The sequence below is a fragment of the Dryobates pubescens genome, chromosome 11, assembly GCF_014839835.1.
Source record: "Dryobates pubescens isolate bDryPub1 chromosome 11, bDryPub1.pri, whole genome shotgun sequence".
In the NCBI taxonomy this organism is placed as follows: domain Eukaryota; kingdom Metazoa; phylum Chordata; class Aves; order Piciformes; family Picidae; genus Dryobates; species Dryobates pubescens.
Genome location: NC_071622.1, coordinates 34,508,486 through 34,535,297, shown reverse-complemented (window position 1 = coordinate 34,535,297; position 26,812 = coordinate 34,508,486). Strand labels below are relative to the sequence as shown.

Below are 26,812 nucleotides of genomic sequence, written 5' to 3'. Positions count from 1 at the left end.
TTCCTTTTCTTGCTCCTCTTCTCCCTGCTCCTCTTCTCCCTGCTTCTATTTTCTATATTTTATTTTCTCTTTTCTTTTATTTTCCCTCTTGCCTTGCCTTTTTTTCTGTCTTGTTTTGTTTTCTCTTCTACACACACTTTTCTTGCTTTAGCACTACTTTTCTATTGCTTCAAACTGTTCTCATCCAGTGTCTGGTCTCAGAGAGCTTCATTAGGTTCCCCTTCCATTGAGTATCCTGCAGTTTCACCTGTGTTATGCTGTGTCCCCACCCTCACAGTCCTCTCTGTCCTTGATTGAACATTGCATTCAAGGGTTAGCTGTCATTCCCCCTGTGACACCTGGAAAAATTGGTGACTTAGTACTAACACTGTTGACAAATTGGAAGGTTGATTTTGCAGGTGTTTGGAAATGTTATATTGTCAAGGTGTGACTGGTCTTTGCCTTGCCTTCTGTGTCAGTCTCAGTTTATCTGTCCTTATTTTTAACAACTCTGAACATAAAACATTATTTTGATTTTACTTACAAAAGTGCCTGACACTGGCATTAATGGAGGAAGTTTATAATAGACCAGAACAATTTTGATCTTTTCATTTGGATATTTAATTTCAATGTGGATATAAAGGAAACTGCTCTCTTCCATCTTTTACTGAGCTTCTTCAGTAACAAAATTTGAGTAAAATTGAGTTATTCATAATTATTCATTTTTCATATTTGATACAGAACTTGAGAGATCAACTATCTAGCTTATCTTCTTCCAGTTGTAACACAAGAGGAAAAAAAGGCAACTCAGCCTTAGGCAAAAGTTAACCTTTTAATTTAAAACAGAGGCAGAAAGAAATGTAATCCTCTTTCTCCTACAGGTATTTTGTAGGCTTAATCAGACAGAAAATAAGCAACCTTTTGGGTCAGGAGGGCCATTGGCCAATATTCTGAACATGCATGGAGGGAAAATAAGGTTACTAAGAAAGTTGTAGTCATTGGGTAGAGCAGAATTCCTTTTAAAATTGCCAGTAAACTATATGTCATGCTACTTTACACAGAAATGCCTCTCCAAATTTCTTCCTTTTCCTGTATTGTCATTCCCTTGATAATTAATAAAAACTATAATAAAATCCAATTGTAAAAGCTTTTAGGTAACTTCTGTGCATGCAGTCTTGTCCTTTAGAGTGAGGGAAATTACTGGTTAAACGCCAAAGAGGTTTTTCTGTTAGGTGTGACACTAAGATTTGTCAAAATGTCTTTTCACAGTGACCCTAGAAGCGCTTAAAGATGTTGGTTTTAAAGGATTTAATCTCCAAGCTCGAGAAGTAGAAGGAGATGTTCCTATTGGTACTTTTAAAATTACAGATCCAAACACCAAAGGCTTGGGATGTCATAACATGACGGTAGGTGCTCTGTCATTGGAAGATTTACTTAAGCTTCATTTCCTTTTAAATGTTTTGATCAGAACTGTTGTTAAGCTGTGAGCACTTTGCATAGGGCAGAGTTACCTCATCAGGGGAGTTTTAAAATTTAGACTTTCCCCAAAAATGTGTCTTCTAGAGGTGATATGAATGTAATGTAGAATCATAGAATCATTCGGTTTGGAAATGCCCCTGGGATCACCAAGTCCAGCCATTGACTGTACTACTCTAAAAGTTCACCCCTAAACCATATCCCCAAGCACCACATCTAAAAGACCTTTAAACAGTGCTTCATGACTCAGCCACCTCCCTGGGCAGCCTATTTCAATGTCTGACCACTCTTTCTGTGAAACAATTTTTCCTAATGTCCAGTTCAAAACCTATCCTGTTGCAATTTGTGGCCTTTCCCTCTTTCTATTACTAATCACCTGTGAAGCTGCTTGGCTCTTAATCAGATGACTTCAGTGTTACCTGTTGTAGAAGAGAGAGTTCCCTTGACAACAGAAGTAGAAATCACTTCCACGTTTAGTATTTACTTCTTCAGCAGTAAGTCATGCAAATTCCCATCTAACAGAAGCAGAAATCACTTTCACATTTTACATCAACTTTTTCTTTACAGAATTCAGCAATAAGTCACACAAATTCAGATGTGAAGCAGAAAATTACAACAACATGGATTGCTCCACCTGATGTTAAAGATCTTCAGTTTATGTAAGTAATTGCTCTTTTTTAACTTTTTTTTTCCCCTTGGAATATTTTTCTTATGTGTTATTTTGACATGAATCAGTGTTGCTGTTTCTGGTGTTCTTGCCTTCACAGAATCCTGGGTGTTTTCATGATTCATTCTTAACTTCCCATTGTGTTCATTAAATCGCATGATTTCCATTTCAAGGTGTAATTAGAAAAGATAAACACTGCCCTACAGATTCTAACATATATAAATAATTCCATTAATCATAATCATAGAATGGTCCAGGCCAGAAGAAACTGCCAAAGATCATCCAGTCAGACCTCCCTTGCAGTCAGCAGGGACATCCCCAACATCCCAACTAGACATGCCCAGGGCCTCGTCAAGCCTCACCTTGAATAGAGTGTTCCTAATGGATCTTAGAGTAACAAGTTTTTGATTCTAATATATGTAAATGATTCCATTAGGTAGACTGTTCCTAATGGATCTTTGAGTAACAAGTTTTTGATTCTAACATATGTAAATGATTCCATTAGGTAGAGTGTTCCTAATGGATACTTGAGGAACAAGTTTTTACACCGTGACCTCTTTAATTACAGGAGCAACTATATAAATGTAACTAGTTCCCTGCAGAAGTCAAGTTCAGACTCTAGTAAATCATAACTCTTTTCATTCAGAGCAGCAGAAGAATAGTAGTTGATGTTAAATACTTGTAAAGCTGCAAATAAATTTATGACCCTTTAGAGCCATGAGCTACTCCAGACCAAGGGACAGAAAAGATCACAGAATGGTCCAGGCCAGAAGGCACCTCCAAAGGTCATCCAGTCTGACCTCCCCACAGTCAGCAGGGACATCCCCAACTAGATCAGGTTGCCCAGGGCCTTGCTGAGCCTCACCTTGAATATCTCCAGGGATGAGGCTTCCACCACCTCCCTGGGCAACCTGTTCCAGTGTTCCACCACCCTCATAGATATTTTACCCCTTTTGGGGGAGTAAAAGTTAAAATGCTGCACACTGGCAGTTTAAATGGAAATTCTATTTATGAATATACATACAGAAGGCATTCAGGTAGAATAAATACATTCACAAATTAGGCTGAGTCTACCAGAACAAAATCTGCCAGAATCCTCCACCCCTACCAGCCTCAGCAGGCCTGTGAGCAGAACAAAGCTGTACTCCCTACCTCAGGCCTACCAGAGAGAAGAGAAGAAGGAGAAGAGGGCAGGGGAGGGATATCAGCTAGACACTGCCTTAGATAGTGTGATACCAGAATAGACTAACATGTTACATTATCCTGGGGTAACCAGGTCCATCCCTTAGGATCTTTTTGGAGGACTTTCTTTGTGGTCTTCTTTGGGGCACCTGAGCCCCAAACCTACCACACCCACAAATTAATGACTGGAAACAGGAGAAGACAAATTTATCCTACATTTAATGCTACTTTTCCTTTGGACCTGATGAGGCCTGTGAAAATATTGCCTGCTTTAACAAAAAGCATGCTTGATATAATTTGAAAATATCTAAATATTTGATAGCTTGGTATTGTTTGGAGACTATGTTGGGGGGGGCAGTTTGGCAGTGCTTCATTAAATCTTTGACGAATACACAAAGGAGCAAAAGAACACAAATTGAGGGCATGGTTGCTTCCACTCATTATCATCATGGGTAGAGATAGAGGTGGAGATGGAGAGAGATCATAGTATCATAGTATCAGTGAGGGTTGGAAGGGACCACAAGGCCCATCTAGTCCCAATCCCCCTGCCATGGGCAGGGACACCTCACACTAGATCAGCCTGGCCAGAGCCTCATCCAGCCTGGTCTTAAACACCTCCAGGGGACAGTGCCCCAACCACCTCCCTGGACAACCCATTCCAGGGCTTCACCACTCTCATGGTGCAGAACTTCCTCCTCACATCCAGCCTGAATCTCCCCACCTCCAGCTTCATTCCATTCTCCCTAGTCCTATCACTACCTGAGATCCTGAGAAGTCCCTCCCCAGCCTTCTTGTAGGCCCCTTTCAGATACTGGAAGGCCACAATTAGGTCACCTTGGAGCCTTCTCTTCTCCAGATTGAACAGCCCCAGCTCCTTCAGTCTGTCCTCATAGGAGAGGAGCTCCAGCCCTCTGATCATCCTTGTGGCCCTTCTCTGGACATGTTCCAGCACCTCCATATCCCCCTTGTAATAGGGGCTCCAGAACTGGACTCAGTACTCCAGGTGGGGTCTCACCAGAGTGTAGTAGAGGGGAAGAATCACCTCCCTTGCCCTGCTGGCCACACTTCTATTGATGCAGCCCAGGATCTGATTGGCTTTCCAGGCTGCAAGTGCACATTGAGAGCTCATGTTGAGCTTCTGGTCCACCAGCACCCCCAAGTCTCTCTCCTCAGGGCTGCTTTCCAGCCAGTCACTGCCCAGACTGTATTTGTGCCTGGGATTGCCTCAACGCAGATTCAGGACCCTGCACTTGGTCCTGTTGAACCTCAGGATGGAGATGAGGGAGATGCAGACAGAGATTGTTGAAGCAGGAAGAGGGTATGACAATTTTTATGGACATTTGAGCTGGTACTCCCCATGAAGTCAGTCCTTCTTTATATAGTCTGCACTATTCTTCTGCTGCTTCTTAGCATCCATTTTATTTATCTTCAAAATGATGCCAGATGATAATAGAGTAACTGGAAAAGAGTCCTGGAAAATCATGATATTCTTTTCAAACTTGTATTGCAATAAAAATAAAGTAGATTTACTGGCAGTGGGGGAGGGAGAAGGAATAGAGTAGAGTAGAATAGAATAGAATTACTGGCATTTTTATGCTGAAATATTGTGATAGAAAAATAATTCATGTTTTGTTTTCTTTCCAGTGCAACTGTTGTTCAAGATCTAGAGAAATTTTGGGTTGGAATTCAAAGTAAAACTCTGACACCTGCACGTTCTGAGTCAGTTAATGGGACAGGAAAAAGTAAAAGGAAGGTGTGTTTTGATTGATTCTGCATACTAGGGATTAATACAGTAAATCAAACTAGCTTTGACTTGCCTTTTTCCATTTAATTTAACTGCCCAATCTTCTTACTGAATTGATGGGGAAAAAAAATATTTCCTCCCCACAAAAGTAAAAAAGGAAACTGATAATCTAGTTATCAATATAATTCATAGCATAAATCTAAAGAAAAGAAAATTGGCCATAAGGAGAACTCTGCTCCTGATTTCTGATGTACTGTACTGTGAACTGCTGCCCCTTTCCCTGGGAAATATAGCTCTGTGGCATATTCTTAGAAATTAGTTTAGTTTGGGGCTAAGAATTATGCTTATATGAAGCATCTTGAAAACAACAGGCAGCTGGAGTAAAGAAATCTACCATATTGGTTCTTGGCTGTAGCATCTTGACTGATTGATGCCATCTTGTGATCTGACCGAATGTGAACCCCTGTTCTCTGTCCCTCACATCACCAATGTGTTTTCTGTTTCCAATAATAAGCTGCTTTCTGTTCTCAGCAAACAATTTTGTAAATGTTTCCTCATTTTAAAAAATGTTCTCTTTTTTTCCCCACAGCTTATGATAGAACTAGAATGTAACAAGGTAAGAGCAAATTTTCTCCATTTTTTCCAGTTCTGAAGGTTTTGTTTTTTTCATAGGATTATAGAATTGTCAGGATTGGAAGGGACCTCAAGGATCCTCTAGTTCCAACTCTCCTGCTATGGGCAGGGACACCTCACACTATATCAGGTTGCTCACAGCCACATCCAGCCTGGCCCTAAAAGCCTCCAAGGAGGAGGGTTCTACCATCTCCCTGGGCATCCTGTTCCAGTGTCTCACCACTCTTCATGGTGAACAATTTCTTCCTGACATCCAATCTGAACCTACCCATTTCTAGTTTTGCTCCCTTCCCCCCCAGTGCTGTCACTACCCAACACCCTAAAAAGTCCCTCCCCAGCTTTCTTGTAGCCCCCTTCAGACACTGGAAGGCCACAATAAGGTCTCCTCAGAGTCTTCTCTTCTACAAAATGAAGAGCCCCAACTCCCTCAGTCTGTCCTCATAGGAGAGGAGCTCCAGCCCTCTGGTCATCCTCATGGCCCTTCTCCGCACACATACCAGCACATCCAGATCCTTCTAGTAATAGAGGCTCCAGAACTGGACCCAGTGCTCCAGTTGGGGTCTCACCAGAGTGGAGTAGAGGGGAGAATCACTTCCCTAATTAACTGATTGTCAGTTGTCAGATCAAATTGCTACAAGGTATAAGATAGTGAAAGCAAAGAAACACTTCCTCATTCAGACCATGACTGTGATTTGAGTGGATTTCCTTTTTAGAATAACTTGGTATTTGTACACCAACCAACAAAGAGTAACCACAACCTGTACTTTCTTGCAGCGTGGAGGGACTTACACAACACAAGGCGGATGTGTCATGGTAAATATTCTTTTTCCAAAGACATTGACATATTGCTAATTGCAAAAGAAGTCAAGACTGCTTCTAGTCACACCTTTCTGCTGCTTCTCTCCCAGTTGGTTTTCCTTTTGACAGTTTACCCTGGTTGATTCAAATCCCAAACTTTCTAGATGGTTTCCTCCTGCAGGCTGTCTCTAGCTGTTCTGGAGCCATTTCCTAACAGGTTTTCTTTTCTGGCTTCACTTAGTCATAGTGCTTGCTTGCTTTTCACGATCAATTATCTCAACAGCTCTGAAACCTTACCTTTTGCAAATCATGATCTAATTGTACAATTTCTTTAATACAACATTGAACTATTTATTTGTTGTTTTGTTGGGGGGTGGGGGGGGTGTCCTGAAAATTATTGCTTAATAGCCTCTTTTTTTTCCCCCCTTTTTCCCAGCAAATATGCCCTACATTTTGTAGAGCCTAGCAATCACATAACAGTACAAAGATTTCATCTGCTTTTAAATAATCTTTAGTGTAGGTGTCCTCCTCAATAATGGACATCAAATGTATGGGGCCAGATAAAAAAGAGTGCAAGTGGCAGAATTGTCTTCATTTATGCCAGCTGGTTTGGTATAGTTTTCATTATTTGGTTTCAAAGATGCCTGAAATAATTTTAAGAGTATCAGTGGTGGAAATCACTTTGTGTGTTTTTCTTTTTCCTATCAAGTAGATCTTTTCTTCCTGAAAATAATTTATATAAAGCCCAATTTTCTGCAAAATAATAAACAGCTTTTTGGTTCCTTTGCAGGTTGGACCTTCTGGTTCCTCTCAGAAGAGCTATTCAGGGAGTCAGGTAAGAATTCTAACTTCCACCATTTGAACATTTTCCTTTAGTAACCTTGAACAACAAATTGGGTAATTAGAGCACTGAGGTTAATTAATACTGTGCCTAGAGTACTCTGTCCAGTTCTAAAGCTCATATTACAGAAAAGGATAGGGACATGCTGGAGTGTGTCTAGAGAAGGGCCATAAGGGTCATCAGAGGGCTGGAGTTCCTCTCCTATGAAGACAGGCTGAGAGAGTTGAGATTGTTCAGTTTGAAGAAGAGAAGGCTCCAAGAAGACCTTCTTGTGGCCTTCCAGTACCTGAAGAGGGCTACAAGAAATCTGGGGAGGGACTTTTTTAGGATGTCAGGTAGTGATAGGACTGAGGGAATGGATTCAAACTAGAGGAGAGGAGATTTAGATTAGATGTTAGGAAGAAGCTCTTCACCATGAGGGTGGCAGTGAAGGGTGGTGGAAGCCTCATTCCTGGAAGTTTTTAATGCCAGGCTGGATGTGGCTTTGGGTCACCTGATCTAGTGGAAAGCATCCCTGCCCATGGCAGGGGGTTGGAATTGGATGATCCTTGAGGTCCCTTCCAACCCTAACAGTTCTGTGATTCTGTGAAACATCATCTCTGCTGGTTAACAGAGAATGTCAGAATTATTCATCCAGCAAACTGCATTTTCAGAACCTGGACCAGGTTCATCTCCCTATACTCTTGAACTCAGTAGCTTGCTGTCAATATTCTTACCTGTAAGATCCTTCACCACTTCTGATTTCCCAGGTTAAGGTTTTTCATCAAGCATTAACTTGATCCTAGAGGATTCCTACCTGTACGTGCATGTGCATGCAAGCATAGACAAACCATTTGGTTTATAGTCTGAGAGACATCTGCCATAATAAAAATTAAGCTGGCTTTATATTATTATTATTATTAAGGATTAATTGTGTTACACTCTCAGCTCCACCACAATTTGCAAAATTTGTCCACACTTCATAATCTTTATACAGAAGCTGCAGTCTGATGTCAGTATCACTTTTAACACTGGGTTATATTTGCAGTGGAAAGTTTGAGGATTTCACTGTCTAGTTAGCTTTTCCAACACTTCTGGGCTGTGGATGTTTGCATTCTCACTGACCACTTTCAATTCTCTAACCATAGAATTGTCAAGGTTGGAAGGGACCTCAAGGATCATCTAGTTCTAATGCCCCTGCCATGGGCAGGGACACCTCACACTAGATCAGGTTGCTCACAGCCACATCCAGTCTGGCCTTAAAAACCTCCAGGGATGGGGCTTTTAGTTAACTGTCTCGATAGGATAGAATAGGATAGGATAGACCAGGTTGGGAGAGACCTTCAAGATCATCATATCCAACCCATCAACCAATCCAACACCACCTAAACAACTAACCCATGGCACCAAGCACCCCATCAAGTCTCCTGAACACCTCCAATGATGGTGACTCCACCACCTCCCCAGGCAGCCCATTCCAGTGGGCAATCACTCTCTCTGTGTAAAACTTCCTCCTAACCTCCAGCCTAAACCTCCCCTGGCACAGCCTGAGACTCTGTCCTCTTGTTCTGGTGCTGTTTGCCTGGGAGAAGAGACCAACATCCGCCTGTCTACAACCTCCCTTCAGGTAGTTGTAGAGAGCAATAAGGTCACCCCTGAGTCTCCTCCTCTCCAGGCTAAGCAACCCCAGCTCCTTCAGCCTCTCCTCATAGGGCTTGTGTTCCAAACCCCTCACCAACTTTGTGGCCCTTTTCTGGACACGCTCCAGCAAGTCAACATCCTTTCTAAACTGAGGGGCCCAGAACTGGACACAGTACTCGAAGGCACTATAAAGTGCCTCTTTACACTTGAACTGTCAGATGCTTTCTGGTATGCCTCTAGTTGCTTGAGGTGAGCTTTTTAAGGATATATTTTTTTTATTACTTACTACTGATTATATTAATTCGTGAATTATCTGCTAATATTTCACCCAATCTTTACTACTTGTAAGTGGAATTACCAGACTGAGAAACTGCACTTTTCTAAGAGCTACATTTCTCATCTTGTCACATAACTACCTGAAATTTTCTTTGTGGCCATTCCTCTCTATCTCTCTCATTTTTTTTGTTCCCCAAACATGGAAATAATTGACTTCTGTTTTTATTTCAGGGCGGAGTAGTCTACACAATAAGCACGAATGGATGTGGTCCTGTAAGCACTTTTCTTGCACTTATTTTTGTGTCCCAAACATAACTGTAATTGTAGTAACTCAGCCTCCAATTGCATTATTTAGACAGTGTTTATGTGGGAGTTTCTGTTGGAAATAGAAAATAATTGAGTGAGCTAGAAGATTAATATTACAGTTTATTTAATCTTAGGATGTAGCTAGCAAACAGAGATGTTAAGAAGTTAAGTAAAAACACACAATCAGGAAAAAAACCCAATACAGCAAGGGGTTATCTGTTGCACTTACATTATGCTCATTCTATAGGTTCTCTATTCTCCTGACAATGCCTCTTGGGTTTTTGCAAAGGAAACAGAATTACTCTTTTGGGGGAGATTGTTGCTTGTATTACTAAGTGAGGTTTCCATGAAAAGAGGAACTAACAATATTTATGATGGACTTTTCTATTTTTATTTTTCATTGACTGTAAATCACAAAGATTTCTTCCATGTTCTGATTTCTAATTTTTGCATACATGTGTATGTGCCTATTGCATAGATGATATGCTTCAACTGCAAGCATCGTGTTGAATCTTCATAATTTATTGTTCTTACTACCTTGGCAATGTCTCTTTTAAAATGTTTCCTGAGTACCTCGAGGTGATCACTAATATACTAGAAGCTAATGTGCCTGGGTCTGCTCTTCATACCTGGTTGTTCACACATTAACAGTGGAGAGTACAATGCTCTCCTTATCATCTCTTCTTTAGATACTCTACCTAAGGATCAGTCAGAACTGTGCCTTTTCTTCTTAAGTAATTCTAGCAGAGCAATAACTGGTTTCATTTTTTCCTCAGGGTGGTGCTGCTAATGCATACAGTCAACATGCCTGTCTAGATGTAAGTTAGTTACCTATCAATTTACTGATTTATGTGTTTACTGTAGTGCTATGATGTTTAAATCACTTCCTTATTGCATATGGTATTTGATTCTCTTCTGCAGATCTGTATTATCCTTCCTAAATATGTTAAGGGAAATGGTGGTGGTCTGAGTTGGTTTTATCACTCCTTGAATAGTCATCATTTCTGTTAGAGGGGCTACTCATCACGTCAGAATTCTTACTGAGTAACACTTTCTGTCTGTTAGAATAATTGCCCTAGGATAATGCATATTGTGCAGTATTGTTGTTGTTGGGGGGGGGTGTGTTTACAATATTTGTGTATGAACCCAATAATTCTTTCATTAGTGGAGAAGTTTCTGTTGTCACCCTCATTTATTGAACTCTCACCCAACCCCAAATTTATTTCAAAACCTAACATGCTTTGCATTTTTAAAAATCACAAAAGCAAGTACAAAAAAAATCTCTCAGAAAGACAATGTAGTCTCTGTGATACCTGTTAGAAACTGCAACCCTAGTCAAGAAACTGCTTAATCATATGCTTACCTTTAACTCCATAATTAGTTATATTAATTCTTACTATTAAATACATTTTAATTTTGCTTATTCTGTAACTGTAAACTGTATTTGTGATACAGCAAGGTTAGTCTTATGGCTATAGTTCTCTTCCCCCTCTACTCTGCCCTGGAGAGGCCCCACCTGGAATATTGCATCCAGTTCTGGGCCCCCCAGTTCAAGAGGGATAGGGATCTACTGGAGAGAGTTCAACAGAGGGCTACAAGGATGATGAAGGGACTGGAGCACTGCCTGATGAGGCAGTGGAGGCAGCCCTGGGGCTGTTTAGTCTGGAGAGGAGAAGACTGAGGGGTGGGTGTCAAGAGGAAGGGGACATCCTCTGCTCATTTGTGTCCTGTAATAGGACAAGGGGCAATGGATGTAAACTAGAGCACAGGAGTTTCCACCTCAACATGAGGAAGAGCTTCTTCAATGTAAGGGTCCCAGAGCACTGGAAGAGGCTGCCCAGAGAGGTTGTGGAGTCTCTGGAGGCTTTCCAGCCCTATCTGGATGTGTTCCTGTGTGACCTGTGTCAGATTCTATGGCCCTGCTCTGGCAGGGGGGTTGGAGCCAAAGACCTTGAGTACTGTGTCCAGTTCTGGGTCCCTCAGTTTAAGAAGGACATCGAGACACTTGAACGTGTCCAGAGAAGGGCAACAAGGCTGGGGAGAGACCTTGAGTGCAAGCCCTATGAGGAGAGGCTGAGGGAGCTGGCATTGTTTAACTTGGAGAAGAGGAGGCTCAGGGGAGACCTTATTGCTCTCTACAACTACCTGAAGGGTGGTTCTAGCCAGGAGGGAGTTGGTCTCTTCTCCTGGGCAACCAGCACCAGAACAAGAGGACACAGTCTCCATCTGTGCCAGGGGAAGTTTAGGCTGGCGGTGAGGAGAAAATTCCTCAGAGAGAGAGTTGTTAGCCATTGGAATGTGCTGCCCAGGGAGGTGGTGGAGTCACCGTCCCTGGAGGTGTTCAAGAGGGGATTGGACGTGGCACTTGGTGCCATGGTCTAGTCATGAGGTCTGTGGTGACAGGTTGGACTTGATGATCTTTGAGGTCTCTTCCAACCTTGGTGATTCTGTGATTCTGTGATCTCCATAGGTCCCTTCCAGCCCCTAACATCCTGTGATTACAGTATGATTTTGAAAAGTTTTAATTTAGTTATCTTTAAGTGAGTTCAGTGTACTTCACTACTGCAGGTTCAGCTCAGTCAGTGACACTGGATTTATTTCAGTATGGATGAAATCAGTTTGATTTGAAGTGCACATCCTCTCAGGGAAAAAAAAAAACCACAAAAACTGATGACTTCTAGGTACAATTGAATTATCATCTAACTAAATGCCTGATGTTTATTTTTATTTCAGAGTGCATCCAGCAATGGTATTACCTATGGCCAGGTAACTATGTGCTTCTCAACGTCTTTATGGTTTCTTATGCTGAACTATGCCCAACTTTTACCAAAATATACTAAAAAAATCATGGAAGGAGATAAAGGATGACTATCTTCAAATGACTTAGTGATAGTCCTACAGAAACAACTGCAGCCAATAAGTTACATGCTTAGAGTATGTTGTAATATCAACTGTTAGACATCATTATATCATTTATATCTATTCTATAAATGGACATCAGCTCCTTTTGTGAGTTTCCAAAAGACACTGCTGTCCTTGATAGTGACTGAGAACTACAACTGGGGCTTGTGGCTTTTGGCTGTCAAATGTACCTATGGGTTGATGAAATGGAAAACTTCACTGCACAGTAGTTTATGTTTCATTTAAAACATTTCTGTTCTTAAGATGCAGCCCATTTGTTCATGTTTATGTTTCAACAGCAGATTTTTTTAGTTTTGGAGGGATGAGGTCTGAAGTCTGGGTTAGTTTCTTTTTTTTATTAAAGTAGAAAAAAAAATTAAAAAAAAAATCTGTCTTGCCAATAGATTATTTTTATTATAAGCAGACTCCCAGTGTGATGTTAGATTTGTCATGAATTTACCTAGAGCATTATGAGTTGGATTGGATTCCCACCAATAACTTTGGAATCTGCTCCCCCCGCCTCAAGCAAATTCACCACACTCAGAATTTGGAAGTAAAAGTGGAATTGTAGTTACAAAAGAAACTAAATATAAAAGTACAAAAGGCAATAAATATGTACAAAGTGTATTTACATATACATGTACAGCTTAACAACAGCACAGCCCTGCCCCACCCTGCCCCCCAGTTCAGCTTTTCTATCCCCTCCTGGGGACAAAAGGGCCCCAGAAGCTGAACAACCACCCCTGCTCCCTCTTGGCCCACCCTGTACCTTTAGAGAAGAAAAAAAAAATAGAGAGGCCCAAGGCCAGAAGAACAGCACAGCCCAAAAGCCAAATCAAAGCAGCAAGAGTGAGCAGCAAAGAGAACAAACTGTGCTGCAAGAGATAACATTTTCAATACAGCAATGGAATGATATTAACTGCTCATTATCATTTTGTATCCAATCCCTTACTTTATTTATCTATCACTCAAATGTCTCTAGAATTTTCCTAATTACAACTAGTATCTAAGCTAGGGACTAGCTCAAACTACTATAACCCACCCCTTTAATAGCATTCCATCGGTTGCATCAAGTCATCCATCTAATTAAAACCGATATCTATGCGATGAGTAGTTCAGGTTTCAGTTCACTTCTTCATTCCAGCTATCTCAGATGTAGATCCATGCAAAGCTCCCAAGTTTTGGAGAGGTTTAGTCTCAAGGTGAGGAGGAAGTTCTTCACCGAGTGAGTCGTTCGTCATTGGAATGTGCTGCCCAGGGAGGTGGTGGAGTCACCATCCCTGGAGGTGTTCAAGAGGGGATTGGACGTGGCACTTGGTGCCATGGTCTAGTCATGAGGTCTGTGGAGACAGGTTGGACTCGATGATCCTCGAGGTCTCTTCCAACCTTAGTGGTACTGTGTGATGCTGTGATACTGTATAAAACCCTTTTGTAGATTTGCCTTATTTATCTTCTACTCAAAGTCTCTAGAAATTCCCATTTACAATTAGTGTCTAAGCTAGAGACTAGCTCAAACTGCTACACTAAGCAAAAACTCAATTCTGTATTCTTTACAGTCTGTCCCTTCAAGCAGTTCAGATTCCAGTAAGAAGGTAAGCACTCCTTTTCTTTTCAATTCTAAAGGGAAAAACTTTCTTGCAGCTGTAACTGGGCACAGCTCCTTTTATTGCAGTGGTATTACAGCTCCTTTAAGCAGTTAAGACTTTTCAAGGTTTTAACCCTGATTGATTCACACGATTTGAACCAGTTAGGTTCTTAGCTGCCTTCTAATAACGAGCTACACTGTGGGGGCTTTTGTTAATAGTTGATTTAACTGTACAGGAAATAAAATGTAAAACATATTTATGGGTATTTGTTTAAAAAAACAACCTGTACTTGATGTAATTAGGACTTCAAGTACATAGACTATGTAATTATTATTCAGACGGGACTGGAGAATGAGTGTGCCTCAAAGCAAGTGAAATCAATAAATTCACATTGCTGTTGAATTTGGCTTACAGTATATAAATATACAGTATATAAAAAAACCCTTAATACTTCTGGGTTTTAAGGTTGTTTTTTTAATATATATATTAGATTTCTTTCCTCTTGGTAGCACCAACTCTTCTCTTCCTTTTTACACCACTGGATAATACAAAGTGTTTTAAAAGAGGGGAAGAAATGCATTTCTAATTAGAAAATATTGAAACCTAATAGGATACCACTGAGCTTAAATTTTTGGATTTAACTTAATATTAAGCCCATTTTTAGCATAATACTGAATAAAGAGGAAAAAAAAAAACCCAAACAACTTTATCTTATATTTTGGAGTGGAAAGTTGAAGTTCAAAAAGAACACAGAATATAGGGCAGCAGTTACAGTACGCTACATGAAATCATCCTTCTGCCTCTACAGAGTCATCATGTAAAGCAAGTAAAGACTCCCTATCTTATGTAAACCATGCATTATTGGGCTTAAGTTTTTTGAGTGAACTCAATATTAAGCCATTTTTTTTAGCATAATACTGAATGAAGAGAAAAAACCCTGATCTTGTATTTTAGAGTGGAAAGTTGAAGATCACAAAGAACAGAGAGTATAGGCCAGCAGCTACAGTACAATACATGAAATCATCCTTCTGCCTCTACAGAGGAGTCATGGTGTAACTGGGAGCAAGTGAAGACTCCTTATATCCTCTTATGTAAACCCTACATATGTGTATATTCTTCCTTGCATAATGTGCATTAGTTAGTATTTCATAGGAGTGATCATCCATAACATTGTTATCAAGGTTTGTAAATTTAGTGAATTCAGTATTCTACATTTTCCTAACGTATTGAATAGTTTAAATAACTTCTTTGATTACTAAAGAGCTTTCTGTGATTTCTCTATAGGTAGTGGTCGTTGCCAACAGCAACCCTTTTCCACCTGTGGTAAGCAGTTTTTTCCTCAACAACGCTCAGAATTTTAACTCAAGAAGCATTTTTTTATGTGTGTATATATATACACATATACACATGCTTAATTTGTCAGATAGATTGCTGGTGTTTGGAGACAATTCTTTGGCATGCAACTTTTACCCTGCAGGGAAAGGAAGCAGTAAGTTAGCTACAAGTCTTGTGGTTCTGTTCTTCCTATTAGTAAATGCAGAGATATTGTATTAGCTGCAGATTCCAGATCTCTCATTGCACACAGGCTCTGGGTTCCTTAAGAGTTCCATTCCAGTCAGTCAAAATAAGTTTAGCCCTAAGGTTGTTAGAATGTGATTGTGTGATGTACCATTTGAGATAAAAGTTTTTGCCATGTTTAGTTTCTAACCAAAAATGTAGTTGAACTTGTTGTGTGCTATCCCTTTCCATAGAGAATCATAGAATGGTCTGGGTTGGAAGGGACTTCTGAAGTTCATCTATTCCAACCTCCTCTGCAGTCAGCAGGGACATCCCCAACCAGATCAGGTTGCCCAGGACCTCGTCAACCCTCACTTTGAATATCTCCAGGTGGCTTCAACCACCTCCCTGGGCAACCTGTTCCAGTGTTCCACCACCCTCATAGTGAAGAACTTGTTCCTCACATCCAATCCAAATCTTCTCTTCTCTAGTTTGAAGCCATTGTCCCTCGTCCTGTCACTGCAGGCCTTTGCAAAACAATCTCTCTCCAGCCTTCCTGTAGGCCCCCTTCTGGTACTGGCAGGTTGCTATTAGGTCTCCCCACAGCCTCCTCTTCTCCAGGCTGAACACCCCCAGCTCCCTCACCCTGTCCTTGTAGCAGAGGTGCTCCAAACTCCTCTTCTGGACCTGCTCCATCAGGTCCATGTCTTTCCTATATTGAGGGCCAGACCTGCACACAGTATTCCAGGTGAGGTCCCACCAGAGCAGAATCACCTCTCTGGATCTGCTAGCAGAGCAGCTTTTGATGCAGCCCAGGTTGTGATTTGCCTTCTGTGTTGCCTGCTCATGTCCAGCTTCTCATCCATCAGCACCTCCAAGTCTTTTTCCTCAGGGCTGCTTTCTATCACCTGCTCCCCCAGTCTGTATTGATAGTGAAGATTATTCTGGCCCAGGTGCAGAGCCTTGCACTTTCTCTAGTTGAACCTCATGAGGTTCACATTTGATTGTGACTGCACCCAAAAGATAAGGCCCTTTTTCTGCTGCAATATGCTGTTTGGACAAGCCCTTGTGCAAAAAAATATTAACAGATTGTTTTGTTTCATTTCAGCGTCACACCTACCCCCAGGTAAGTATGCTTTTTTGTATATTTGTAATATAGCTCTTATGGGATCAAACCACTTGCCTGAGCATGGTTTCTGCTACCCTTTTATGGTGTCTACTACCCTTTTACATGTCCCTCATGCCTAGAACTTCAACAAAGAGAGTACTGGATCAGGAAGTGAATTCAGAGGTGTGGTGATATACGTCCACTGCAGCTGACAGTGACATAGGTTGGAGAAATCATGATGTCTTAGTTTCACTCTCCACATTTGGAAAAACTGAGCTGTCTGGCAGTGCAATAGCCTCTGGTCTGCTGCTCACCACATAAGTTATAACAGAAGTAGATGCAAGTGTAGAAAATTACTTAGTGGGTTCAAGCTGACCCCCCCAGACTTTCAGAGATGCTGATGAACTAGTTTACTGCTGAGTACCTCACACATATAACCTTTCTCTTTATTCTCCCGAACAAAATAGTGCAGCTTGGTATTTTCTGTTTAACTATGCTGCATTTAAACAAGCCTAAATGTTCTCTCTTCTATGCTGTTTTGTCTTGTTTTGTTTTGTTTCCAGAGTTTGGGAAATTCTGCTACTAGGATCATAATACAGGTAGGCATTCTTTCTCCATCATACTTGAGTTTTAACTGAAGCCCAGGGTTCAGTAAGCTGAATAATGATTCATCTCTTTGGGTATAAAGAAGTATGGAAAACTTATGGATATCTTAGGTATCCACAAACTGCAGTGATGGAGCAGGGTGTTGCTGTGGTTACAGGAAGGTGGGTGGCCTACTTAATTGTTGATTAGTGGCTATTGCAGCTATTTTCTACAGTCCTAATATATGAAAACCTCTGTATGTTAGTTCCATAATGCTGTCAAAATTTGCAACATTTAACCACTTCAGTCTGCTCAGGAAGGCAAATAGCACTTAAGCTGAACATGAGCCAGCAGTGTGCCCAGATGGCCAAGAAGGCAAATGGCATCCTGGCCTGGATCAGCAATAGTGTGGCCAGCAGAAGCAGGGTAATCATTCTGCTCTGTACTCAGCACTGGTTAGGCCACACCTTGAGTCCTGTGTCCAGTTCTGGGCCCCTCCATTTAAGAAAGATGTTGAGATGCTGGAATGTGTCCAGAGCAACAAAGCTGGTGAGGGGTCTGGAGCACAGCCCTATGAGGAGAGGCTGAGGGAGCTGGGGGGGTTTAGCCTGGAGAAGAGGAGGCTCAGGGGAGACCTCATTGCTCTCTACAACTACCTGAAGGGAGGTTGTAGACATGCAGAGGTTGGTCTCTTCTCCCAGGCAAAACAGTGACAGAAGGACACAGTCTCAAACTGTGCCAGGGGAGGTTTGGGCTGGATGTGAGGAAGAAATTCTTCCCAGAAAGAAATTGGCCATTTGAATGGGCTGCTCAGGTAGGTGGTGGAGTCACTGTCTCTGGAAGTATTTAAAAACAGACTGGATGAGGCACTTGGTGCCATGGTTTAGTTGATTAGATGGTGTTGGGTGATAGGTTAGACTAGATGACCTTGAAGGTCTTTTCCAGCCTGGTTAATTCTGTGATTCAGTTTTTGTTTTGACAAAGTTGATGTCAAAAGTTCATTGTGCTTTTTCACTAGCAAACCAGTTGTAATATGAGTATAAATTGGTACAAGTTTGGTGACAATTTGTGTGATACATTTGAAGGGCAGGCTTATTTACACTCACCTGGAATACCCCAATATGACAGAGTGATGTGTTAGAATCATGACTTTTCATAAAGAAAGTGACAGCAAGGTGCATGAATAATTTTGGCACTTTATTTATGAAGGATCTTTTTACACTGAAGTATGGAACATTGTAATGCATGAAGATGACAAAGTACAAAAGGGTATAAGGAACTCCTTCTAGTATTCAAACTCTAGCAGTTATCAGGATGGAGTTGCTTCTTGAAATGTCTTTGTATGAGGAATTCCTCTTAAAAATTAAGAACCTTTTATTCTTGTTGTTCTGTGTAGAGTGGACAAAGACAGCAAAGCAGCAGCAGTTCTTATGTTCAGGTAAGCAAACTTAAAAAGAGCTAGAAATATTCCTGCAGATCATAATAAAACAAGAATCCTAGAATGGTCCAGGCTGGAAGGGACCTCCAAAGGTCATCCAGTCCAACCTCCCTGCAGTCAGCAGGGCCATCCCCAACTAGATCAAGTTGCCCAGGGCCTCAACCAGCTGCACCTTGAACATCTCCAAGGAGGAGGCCTCAACAACCATGAAATCAATTATTTCATACATTTTAAAATGGATTTCACAGGGCACAGGTATTTCTGTTTCTAGGATGTTTGTTCACAAAGTTGTCAGCTGCCATTGATGGTTCAACCATTTTTATTTGGAATGCTCATAAATGTGTTTCCATATGTGGTTGGCTGCAGTGAAATGGCCCTGTTAAACTCAACGTGTCCTTCAAAAAGGTCATGGTACCAACAGGAAGTGCTTCTGTGCCCAGAATCACACCATAAATCCATGCTGGTATATTCACACCCAAAGAAATTAGATCTCAGTCTTTCAAATATTGTGAGGGATGGTTGCTTATCTAGCTGGAGAATGATGGAAAATCATAACTTTGGACCCATGTGCAACATCTTCCAGCCTTACTTAAAGCCATGTAGATAAAGCTACTTTCTTGAAAAGCAAGTGTGTGAAGTAGTAAACACAACAATCATGTAAACTGTTGCAGAGTAACATGTGAGAATTCATGAGTTCACATAGATTCATAGCATGGACTCATATATGAAGGAGCTTCAGACTTTCCCCTCTTTGCAGGAGAGAAAAATAAAATAAGGCAAATGTATGTCAGCATTCTCTGTATGACTACATGCAACTAAGAAAATATGTCTCAAGAGCAGGTACAACTTCTAGGGATCAAGGGCACAGCAAGCCAGAACTCCACAACACAAATATTCAGCATGCATAAGGTTGGCATAGCACATCTCAGTTAGATTCCTGGCTCTTGTTGAGATTAGGGCAGTCTGCTTCACAGCTGCAAACACACTGCTCTGTCTCCTTTGGCTCAGGAAGAGGCATTTTGGGAAGCCCTTGTGCAGCTGCATTGCCATGAGCATGATGGCCTTTATAGAAGTGCCCTTGTCAAGGTGCTAATTATCTTCTCTTTTTCAGCAGGGTTCCCAAGGTAGCCAGTCCTATGGCCAGGTGAGACACTTTTGCTGCTATGTGCTGTGTTTTTCTGTAGGGACCTGCCTTGTAAATGGACTTTGGATTTTGGTTGGATTTTTTTTTTCCTTCTTGGTGTTGCTAAGTGGTCCCTGATTTTTTTCACACCACTGAATTACCATGAAGGAAAAACAAAAATGACCATAGCAGAGAAGAACTTGCAGTGGAATTGGGCTTTCTGTAACAGCTGTGCTGAGACAAGAGTTTTGTTTATAAATTATTTCTTTATTTTACTTACAGGGCTACAGGCCTCAAGGTGGCAGTTCCTATGGTCAGGTAAGCATCACTCAGTCACCGGTCACAAGACAGCAGATGAAAAAGTGCCTGAAAAACTTCCAGGCATGAGGTTTCTACCACCTCCCTGAGCAACCTGTTCCAGTGTCTCAGCACCCTCATGAAAAGACATGAAAGAGATGAAAGAGGCAGCTGCTTCACAAATAAAATAATAATCAATCAATAATTCCTGTCTTACAGGGCTACCAGCCTCAAGGTGGCAGTTCCTATGGTCAGGTAAGCATCACTCAGTCACCAGTCACAAGACAGCAGATGAGAAAGTCCAGTGCCACAGCACTGTAGAAGCACACAGCAGTCACTCAGCATCTTATTCTCTCAGAGGGTCTATTCTCACAGCCAAAACTTATCCACATACTACTTATTTATCTGCAATCCCAGCATGCAAAACCATTGCACTCAGCACCTTTGTGAAGGCCAGGAGCAAGCCCAGGCTCTTCATACTGCCCAGCACAGCTTTAGGATGTAGCTGCTTGCTTTTTGTAACACAAGCTGAATCCCTTACAAAAGGAAAGTAACCAAATGGTGTCTTTGTCCTAGGGCGGGGCAAGCTACTCTGGCAGCAGCAGTTCTTATGGTCAGGTAAGCCAACAGGAGCTTCTCTAGGAAGTTCTTCCTTGCTCTCTCTGAGACCAGCACAACTGGCATTTTTCTTTCCTTTGGTAGTCTGCATCTCAGTTTGTTTCCTGGCTCCTGCTGAGATTAGGGCAGTCTGCTGCACAGCCGCAAACACACTGCTCTGTCTCCTTTGGCTCAGGAAGAGGCTTTTGGGAAGCCCTTGTGCAGCTGCATTGCCATGAGCATGATGGCTTTTATAGAAGCGTCCTTGTCAAGGTGCTAATTATCTTCTCTTTTTCAGCAGGGTTCCCAAGGTAGCCAGTCCTATGGCCAGGTGAGACACTTTTGCTGCTATGTGTTGAGCTTTTGTGTAGCTACCTGCCTTGTAAATGGACTTTGGGTTTTGGTTGGGTGTTTTTTTCCTTCTTGGTGTTGCTGAGTGATCCTTGCTTCATCCCACGGAACTACCCTAAAGGAAAGAGAGCATGGCACAGAGGGATCCGAAAGCAGTGTGCAAAGACCCCTTGGTGTCTGGGCCAGAGGTGTTATCAGACATGGATCTTGTTCCCTGCCACATACAGCTGCAAATGGGCTTTATGTCACAGCTGGGCTAAAACTACAGCTTTGTTTATTAATGACTTCTTGCCTTTCTTACAGGGCTACCAACCTCAAGGTGGCAGCTCCTATGGCCAGGTAAGCATCAGTCAGAATACAGCATTGAAGGAAACTGAATGCCATGGCACTGCAAAAAGCAGCAGACTTAATTTATTTTTCCTATTTATGTTGGGCTTTTAAAAATTAATTCAAATCTCTCCATCCATTTCAAAACTTCTGTTGTGAAAATGACAGCTGTGGTTTTAATGGATGCCTACAGGAAGCATAGGTAGTCATGTTACCACCTGATCCTTTCCATGCTTATGGTACTTTAATGGCAGAAATAGTTCATTTGGTGCTGCTCCCATTCCAGCCAAATTACATGGGGCAAGACAAATTTACAGGCACTTATTCACTGTCTCCTTTGGGATCAGTACAGAGGAACAGTGCTGAGGAGGTAAAGAATGTTGTGTCACATTATCAGCTGCAGGAAGATTTGGCCTGAGAGCCTGCTGCTGGTGAATGCTTGCCATGCTTTACATTTTTTTATCTGAATTAAAACAGCCCTAGGATACTTACAAATGTCAGAATCTTTATGTCACACAGCAGAAAGAGACAAGACCATTCAAACCCTGTTTGTAAATCCTTGTCTTCACAACTCATTCAGAGAGCTGTGGTACAGGACTGCATGTAACATAACATCTGCTCTACTTTGATATTACAGAGAAGGCAGATTGCATCAGCAGTTTATAGTTACCCACAGTAACTTTATATAACTGAAAGCTCTTCCAAAGGTGCCAAAAGGTACTGGCAGCCTTGAGTGATTCACTTGACCTGCTACTTTTCATTCTATTGTTTTGTTTCCATTTCAGGATTTGTTTTTATTTTTTTTTAATTCACTCCTTATTTTTAAAAAAAATTATTTATCCCCTTTGTTATTCCTCAGAGAAACTGAGTTGTGCAACTGGGGATCTCCCAAAATACAAGCATAGGAAACCAGTATTCCCCTACCATTGGTCACCTAAGCCAGTGTCTGAGATCAAACAGAGGAAAAAGATCAGAAGAAAATGTTGTGTCACTTAAACATCCTGGAAGCCCTTCATAGGACTAGAGGCTCATCTGAGACAGATGTAAAACTGTTCTGTGATTATCATTTGATGAATACACTATAAGCAAATATGCAGAATAGGAAATACCAAAAAAATTCTACTCAAGCCAGTCAGTATATTCTTTGTCCCATGCTGGGCTTTTTTCCTCGCAAAGCGAATCAGAGAGTCATCACAGAATCTTAGAATTGTCAGGGTTGGAAGGGACCTCAAGGATCATCCAGTTCCAACTCCCCTGCCATGGGCAGGGACACCTCACACTACAGCAGATTCCTCAAAGGCACATCCAGCCTGGCCTTAAAAACTTCCAGGGATGTGGCTTCCACCAACTCCCTGGGCAACCTGTTCCAGTGTCTCAGCACCCTCATGAAAAGACATGAAAGAGATGAAAGAGGCAGCTGCTTCACAAATAAAATAATAATCAATCAATAATTCCTGTCTTACAGGGCTACCAGCCTCAAGGTGGCAGTTCCTATGGTCAGGTAAGCATCACTCAGTCACCAGTCACAAGACAGCAGATGAGAAAGTCCAGTGCCACAGCACTGCAGAAGCACACAGCAGTCACTCAGCATCTTATTCTCTCAGAGGGTCTACTTTTACACCCCAAACTTATCCACATACTACTTATTTATCTGCAAAACCATTGCACTCAGCACCTTTGTGAAGGCCAGGAGCAAGCCCAGGCTCTTCATACTGCCCAGCACAGCTTTAGGATGTCGTTGCTTGCTTTTTGTAACACAAGCTGAATCCCTTACAAAAGGAAAGTAACCAAATGGTGTCTTTGTCCTAGGGTGGGGCAAGCTACTCTGGCAGCAGCAGTTCTTATGGTCAGGTAAGCCAACAGGAGCTTCTCTAGGAAGTTCTTCCTTGCTCTCTGAGACCAGCACAACTGGCAGATTTTTCTTTCCTTTGGTAGTCTGCATCTCAGTTTGATTCCTGGCTCCTGCTGAGATTAGGGCAGTCTGCTGCACAGCCGCAAACACACTGCTCTGTCTCCTTTGGCTCAGGAAGAGGCTTTTGGGAAGCCCTTGTGCAGCTGCATTGCCATGAGCATGATGGCTTTTATAGAGGCGTCCTTGTCAAGGTGCTAATTATCTTCTCTTTTTCATCAGGGTTCCCAAGGTAGCCAGTCCTATGGCCAGGTGAGACACTTTTGCTGCTATGTGCTGTGTTTTTCTGTAGGGACCTGCCTTGTAAATGGACTTTGGGTTTTGGTTGGGTGGTTTTTTTTCCTTCTTGGTGATCCTGAGTGGTCCTCGATTTGGTTCCTGTCATTGAATCAACCAGTATGTAGTTGCTTGCTCTTTGCGACGCAGGCTGAATGCCTTACAAAAGGAAAGTAACCAAATGGTGTTTTAGGGTGGGCCAAGTTACTCTGGCAGCAGCAGTTCTTATGGTCAGGTAAGCCAACAGAAGCTTCTCTAGGAAGTTCCTCACTGCTGTTTGTGGGACCGGCAGATCTGGCAGATGTTTGAGTGGTGCTTCTTTTGGTGGTTTTCATCTCAGTTCAATTCATGGCTTTTGCTGAGGATAGTACAATCTACATTGCTTACAAATGACTCCTTGCTTTTTTCTTACAGGGCTCCCAGCCTCAAGGTAGCAGTTCTTATGGCCAGGTAAGCATTAGTCTGTCCCCAGCCAGTAAACAGCATGTACTTGATTTTAATACATGTATTGAGAGTTCTGTGCTTTGTTTCATGAAATAATTTCTCACCAGAGGTAAAAGTTCTTAAGTTTTTTCACATGTTTCTGGGAGCAATATGATCATTGAAGCAGAGCCTTCCCACATAGAAAGGAGCACATGGATGTGTCAGCTTTTTGATGCACTGTAATATTCCACATACTCATCACTTTACAAGGAAATTCACAACAGGATGTAGCTGCTCTTCTACCTTTTAAGTAGTCATACAACTGCTTCTAAAAAAACCCTTCAGAAAAGGAAATGTTTGGGTTACTGACCTGGTCTTTGTGTTTTTTTATCCAGCAGAGTGGATCTTCTTCAGGTTGTGGACAAGTAAGTCCTCTTTCTCCAAACTATTTGAAATCTAGACCCAGATTCCTTTGTAGTACTACCACATTTTTCAGTAAGTGATGTAATTTTTGTTATTTGGAATATCTTGGTTTTGTTATTGGTGGAATTATCCAGCACAGAGATCAAGAAAGGCTGGTATTGTTGGTCATTGTAACCCAAATTACGTGACTTCTCTCATGTCACGTTACACGCACAGAGGACAGACAAATAGTGATTAGAATAGAATAGAATTAATCAGGTTGGGAAAGACCTCCAAGATCATCAAGTCCAGCCTATCACCCAACACCATCTATTCAACTAAACCATGGCATCAAGAGCCCCATCCAGTCTCTTCCTAAACATCTTCAGTGATGGTGACTCCACCACCTCCCTGGGCAGCCCATTCCAATGTCCAATCGATCCATTTATTCAGTAAACAGATAAAATCTTTGCTTGGAAATGATTTTCAGATATTGCTCAATTTAGTTCCTATAGAAAGTGATAGGATCAGAGTGGCGGAGTTTGGTCTCTTCTCTCAGGCAACCAGCATTAGAACAAGAGGACACAGTCTCAGGCTGCACCAGGGGAGGTTTAGGCTGGATGTTAGGAAGAAGTTCCACACAGAGAGAGTGATTGCCCATTGGAATGGGCTGCCTGGGGAGGTGGTGGAGTCACCATCACTGGAGGTGTTCAGGAGGAGACTTGATGGGGTGCTTGGTGCCATGAGTTAGTTGATTAGGTGGTGTTGGTTGATAGGTTGGACACAATGATCTTCAGGGTCTCTTCCAACCTGGTCCATTCGATTTGATTTGATTCGATTCTATTCTATGTGGGAGTGACATCTGGTAAAGCCAAAGGCTTAGAAGCTTAGATAAAACTAAACTCAACCTCTGTAGAGTGTTTTTGTTGAGCTCTGTTACATTAATTCTCACAGAATAAATTTGTAGAATTAAAATGTAGGCATTCACCTGTTGATTTGTTTGTTTGTTTGCTTTAACAGGGTGTTTCATATGATAGCAATCCCTGCCACCAGGTAAATGGTTTTCCTACTCTGACTTTAAGCTGCATCCAAAATTAGTTGTGCCACTAACTCAATTAGTACTGCTTCAGATTCATAGAGTGTCATACACATACATGTAACTTTGCCAAATATGAGATTATAACTCACTGTCTTCCTATGCATGGGAACATTGAGAGGGCCTGGGGTATTTTTTCCTCCTCCCTCCTTTTTCATAGCACTATGCCTCTGAAATGTCTGGCTTTATAATATATAAAGAACAAGTCTGCTCCAGAATTGCTCAACTTCCACTACTTAAATCAGGGCTGGTGCTTACCGGCATCTGTGTACTTTCCTCATTAACAAGTCAGAGAATATTTTTAGGGCTCCTGAAAGAGTCTGCCTTGACAATTCCAGCATCTTTTGCAGTGAAGCACAGATAGCTACAAGTGTATTTGTTAACATGTTTCGGTGCTGCAACTCTAAACCCCACCCCTCTAAAAGATGTCAGCTGTGTTTACAGAAATAATCTCTCTGCATGTTAAAAATTAGTAAGGACATGGCAACAGATTATCTGTTTTTATTGGTGGCAGAGGCATTGTAGTAACTACTACCAGTTTCTAGTGATAGAAGTGGAAAGGTGGAAAGGGACCTGAGGGTGCTGGTTGATGGTAGGCTGAACATGAGCCTGCAGTGTGCCCAGGCAGCCAGGAGGGCCAATGGCATCCTGGCCTGCATCAGGAACAGTGTGGCCAGCAGGAGCAGGGAGGTCATTCTGCCCCTGTACACTGCACTGGTTAGGCCGCACCTCGAGTCCTGTGTCCAGTTCTGGGCCCCTCAGTTTAGGAAGGAGGTTGACTTGCTGGAGCGTGTCCAGAAAAGGGCAACAAGGTTGGTGAGGGGTTTGGAGCACAGCCCTGTGAGGAGAGACTGAGGGAGCTGGGGTTGCTTAGCCTGCAGAGGAGGAGACTCAGGGGTGACCTTATTGCTCTCCACAACTACCTGAAGGGGGGTTGTAGTGAGGCAGAGGTTGGTCTCTTCTCCCAGGCAGCCAGTACCAGAACAAGAGGGCACAGTCTCAGGCTGCGTCAGGGGAGGTTTAGGCTGGAGATTAGGAGGAAGTTTTACACAGAGAGAGTGATTGCCCACTGGAATGGGCTGCCTGAGGAGGTGATGGGGTCGCCGTTGCTGGGGGTGTTCAGGGCGAGGCTTGACAGGATGCTTGGTTGCATGGTTTAGTTGTTTAGGTGGTGTTGGATGATAGGTTGGACACGATGATCTTGAAGGTCTCTTCCAACCTGGTCTGGTCTATTCTATTCTATTCTATTCTATTCTATTCTATTCTATTCTATTCTATTCTATTCTAAGTATGTACTACATGCAAACAGCATAGATGCTGCTATATTATTCTATTGAGGTGTGGTATTTACAATATACTGTATGTAATATATTA

General features: G+C 42.0%; 1 protein-coding gene and 1 long non-coding RNA gene across 2 annotated transcripts; both read left to right on the top strand.

The window, feature by feature from the left end:
* Positions 1-1,253: 1,253 nt before the first annotated feature.
* On the top strand, positions 1,254-20,147 carry LOC128897525 (uncharacterized). The gene is made up of 15 exons (XM_054164977.1): positions 1,254-1,385; positions 2,023-2,114; positions 4,949-5,057; positions 5,638-5,664; positions 7,270-7,314; positions 9,448-9,489; positions 10,299-10,340; positions 12,256-12,288; positions 13,980-14,015; positions 15,294-15,332; positions 16,615-16,632; positions 17,178-17,213; positions 18,596-18,637; positions 19,752-19,781; positions 20,043-20,147. Exons 1-15 carry the CDS (start codon positions 1,380-1,382, stop codon positions 20,145-20,147), a joined length of 702 nt encoding a protein of 233 aa, XP_054020952.1. The 5' UTR covers positions 1,254-1,379.
* A 489-nt stretch (positions 20,148-20,636) lies between these two features.
* Positions 20,637-22,834, top strand: LOC128897571 (uncharacterized). The gene is made up of 4 exons (XR_008462459.1): positions 20,637-20,675; positions 20,953-20,985; positions 21,309-21,344; positions 22,798-22,834. It is a non-coding gene; the product is annotated as an uncharacterized LOC128897571 (long non-coding RNA).
* Positions 22,835-26,812: the final 3,978 nt, after the last annotated feature.

Coding starts and splice junctions, on each gene's coding strand:
- LOC128897525 (XM_054164977.1), top strand. Junction 7,315..9,447: donor AGAGCTATTCAGGGAGTCAG/GTAAGAATTCTA, acceptor TTTTTATTTCAG/GGCGGAGTAGTCTACACAAT. Junction 9,490..10,298: donor GCACGAATGGATGTGGTCCT/GTAAGCACTTTT, acceptor TTTTTTCCTCAG/GGTGGTGCTGCTAATGCATA.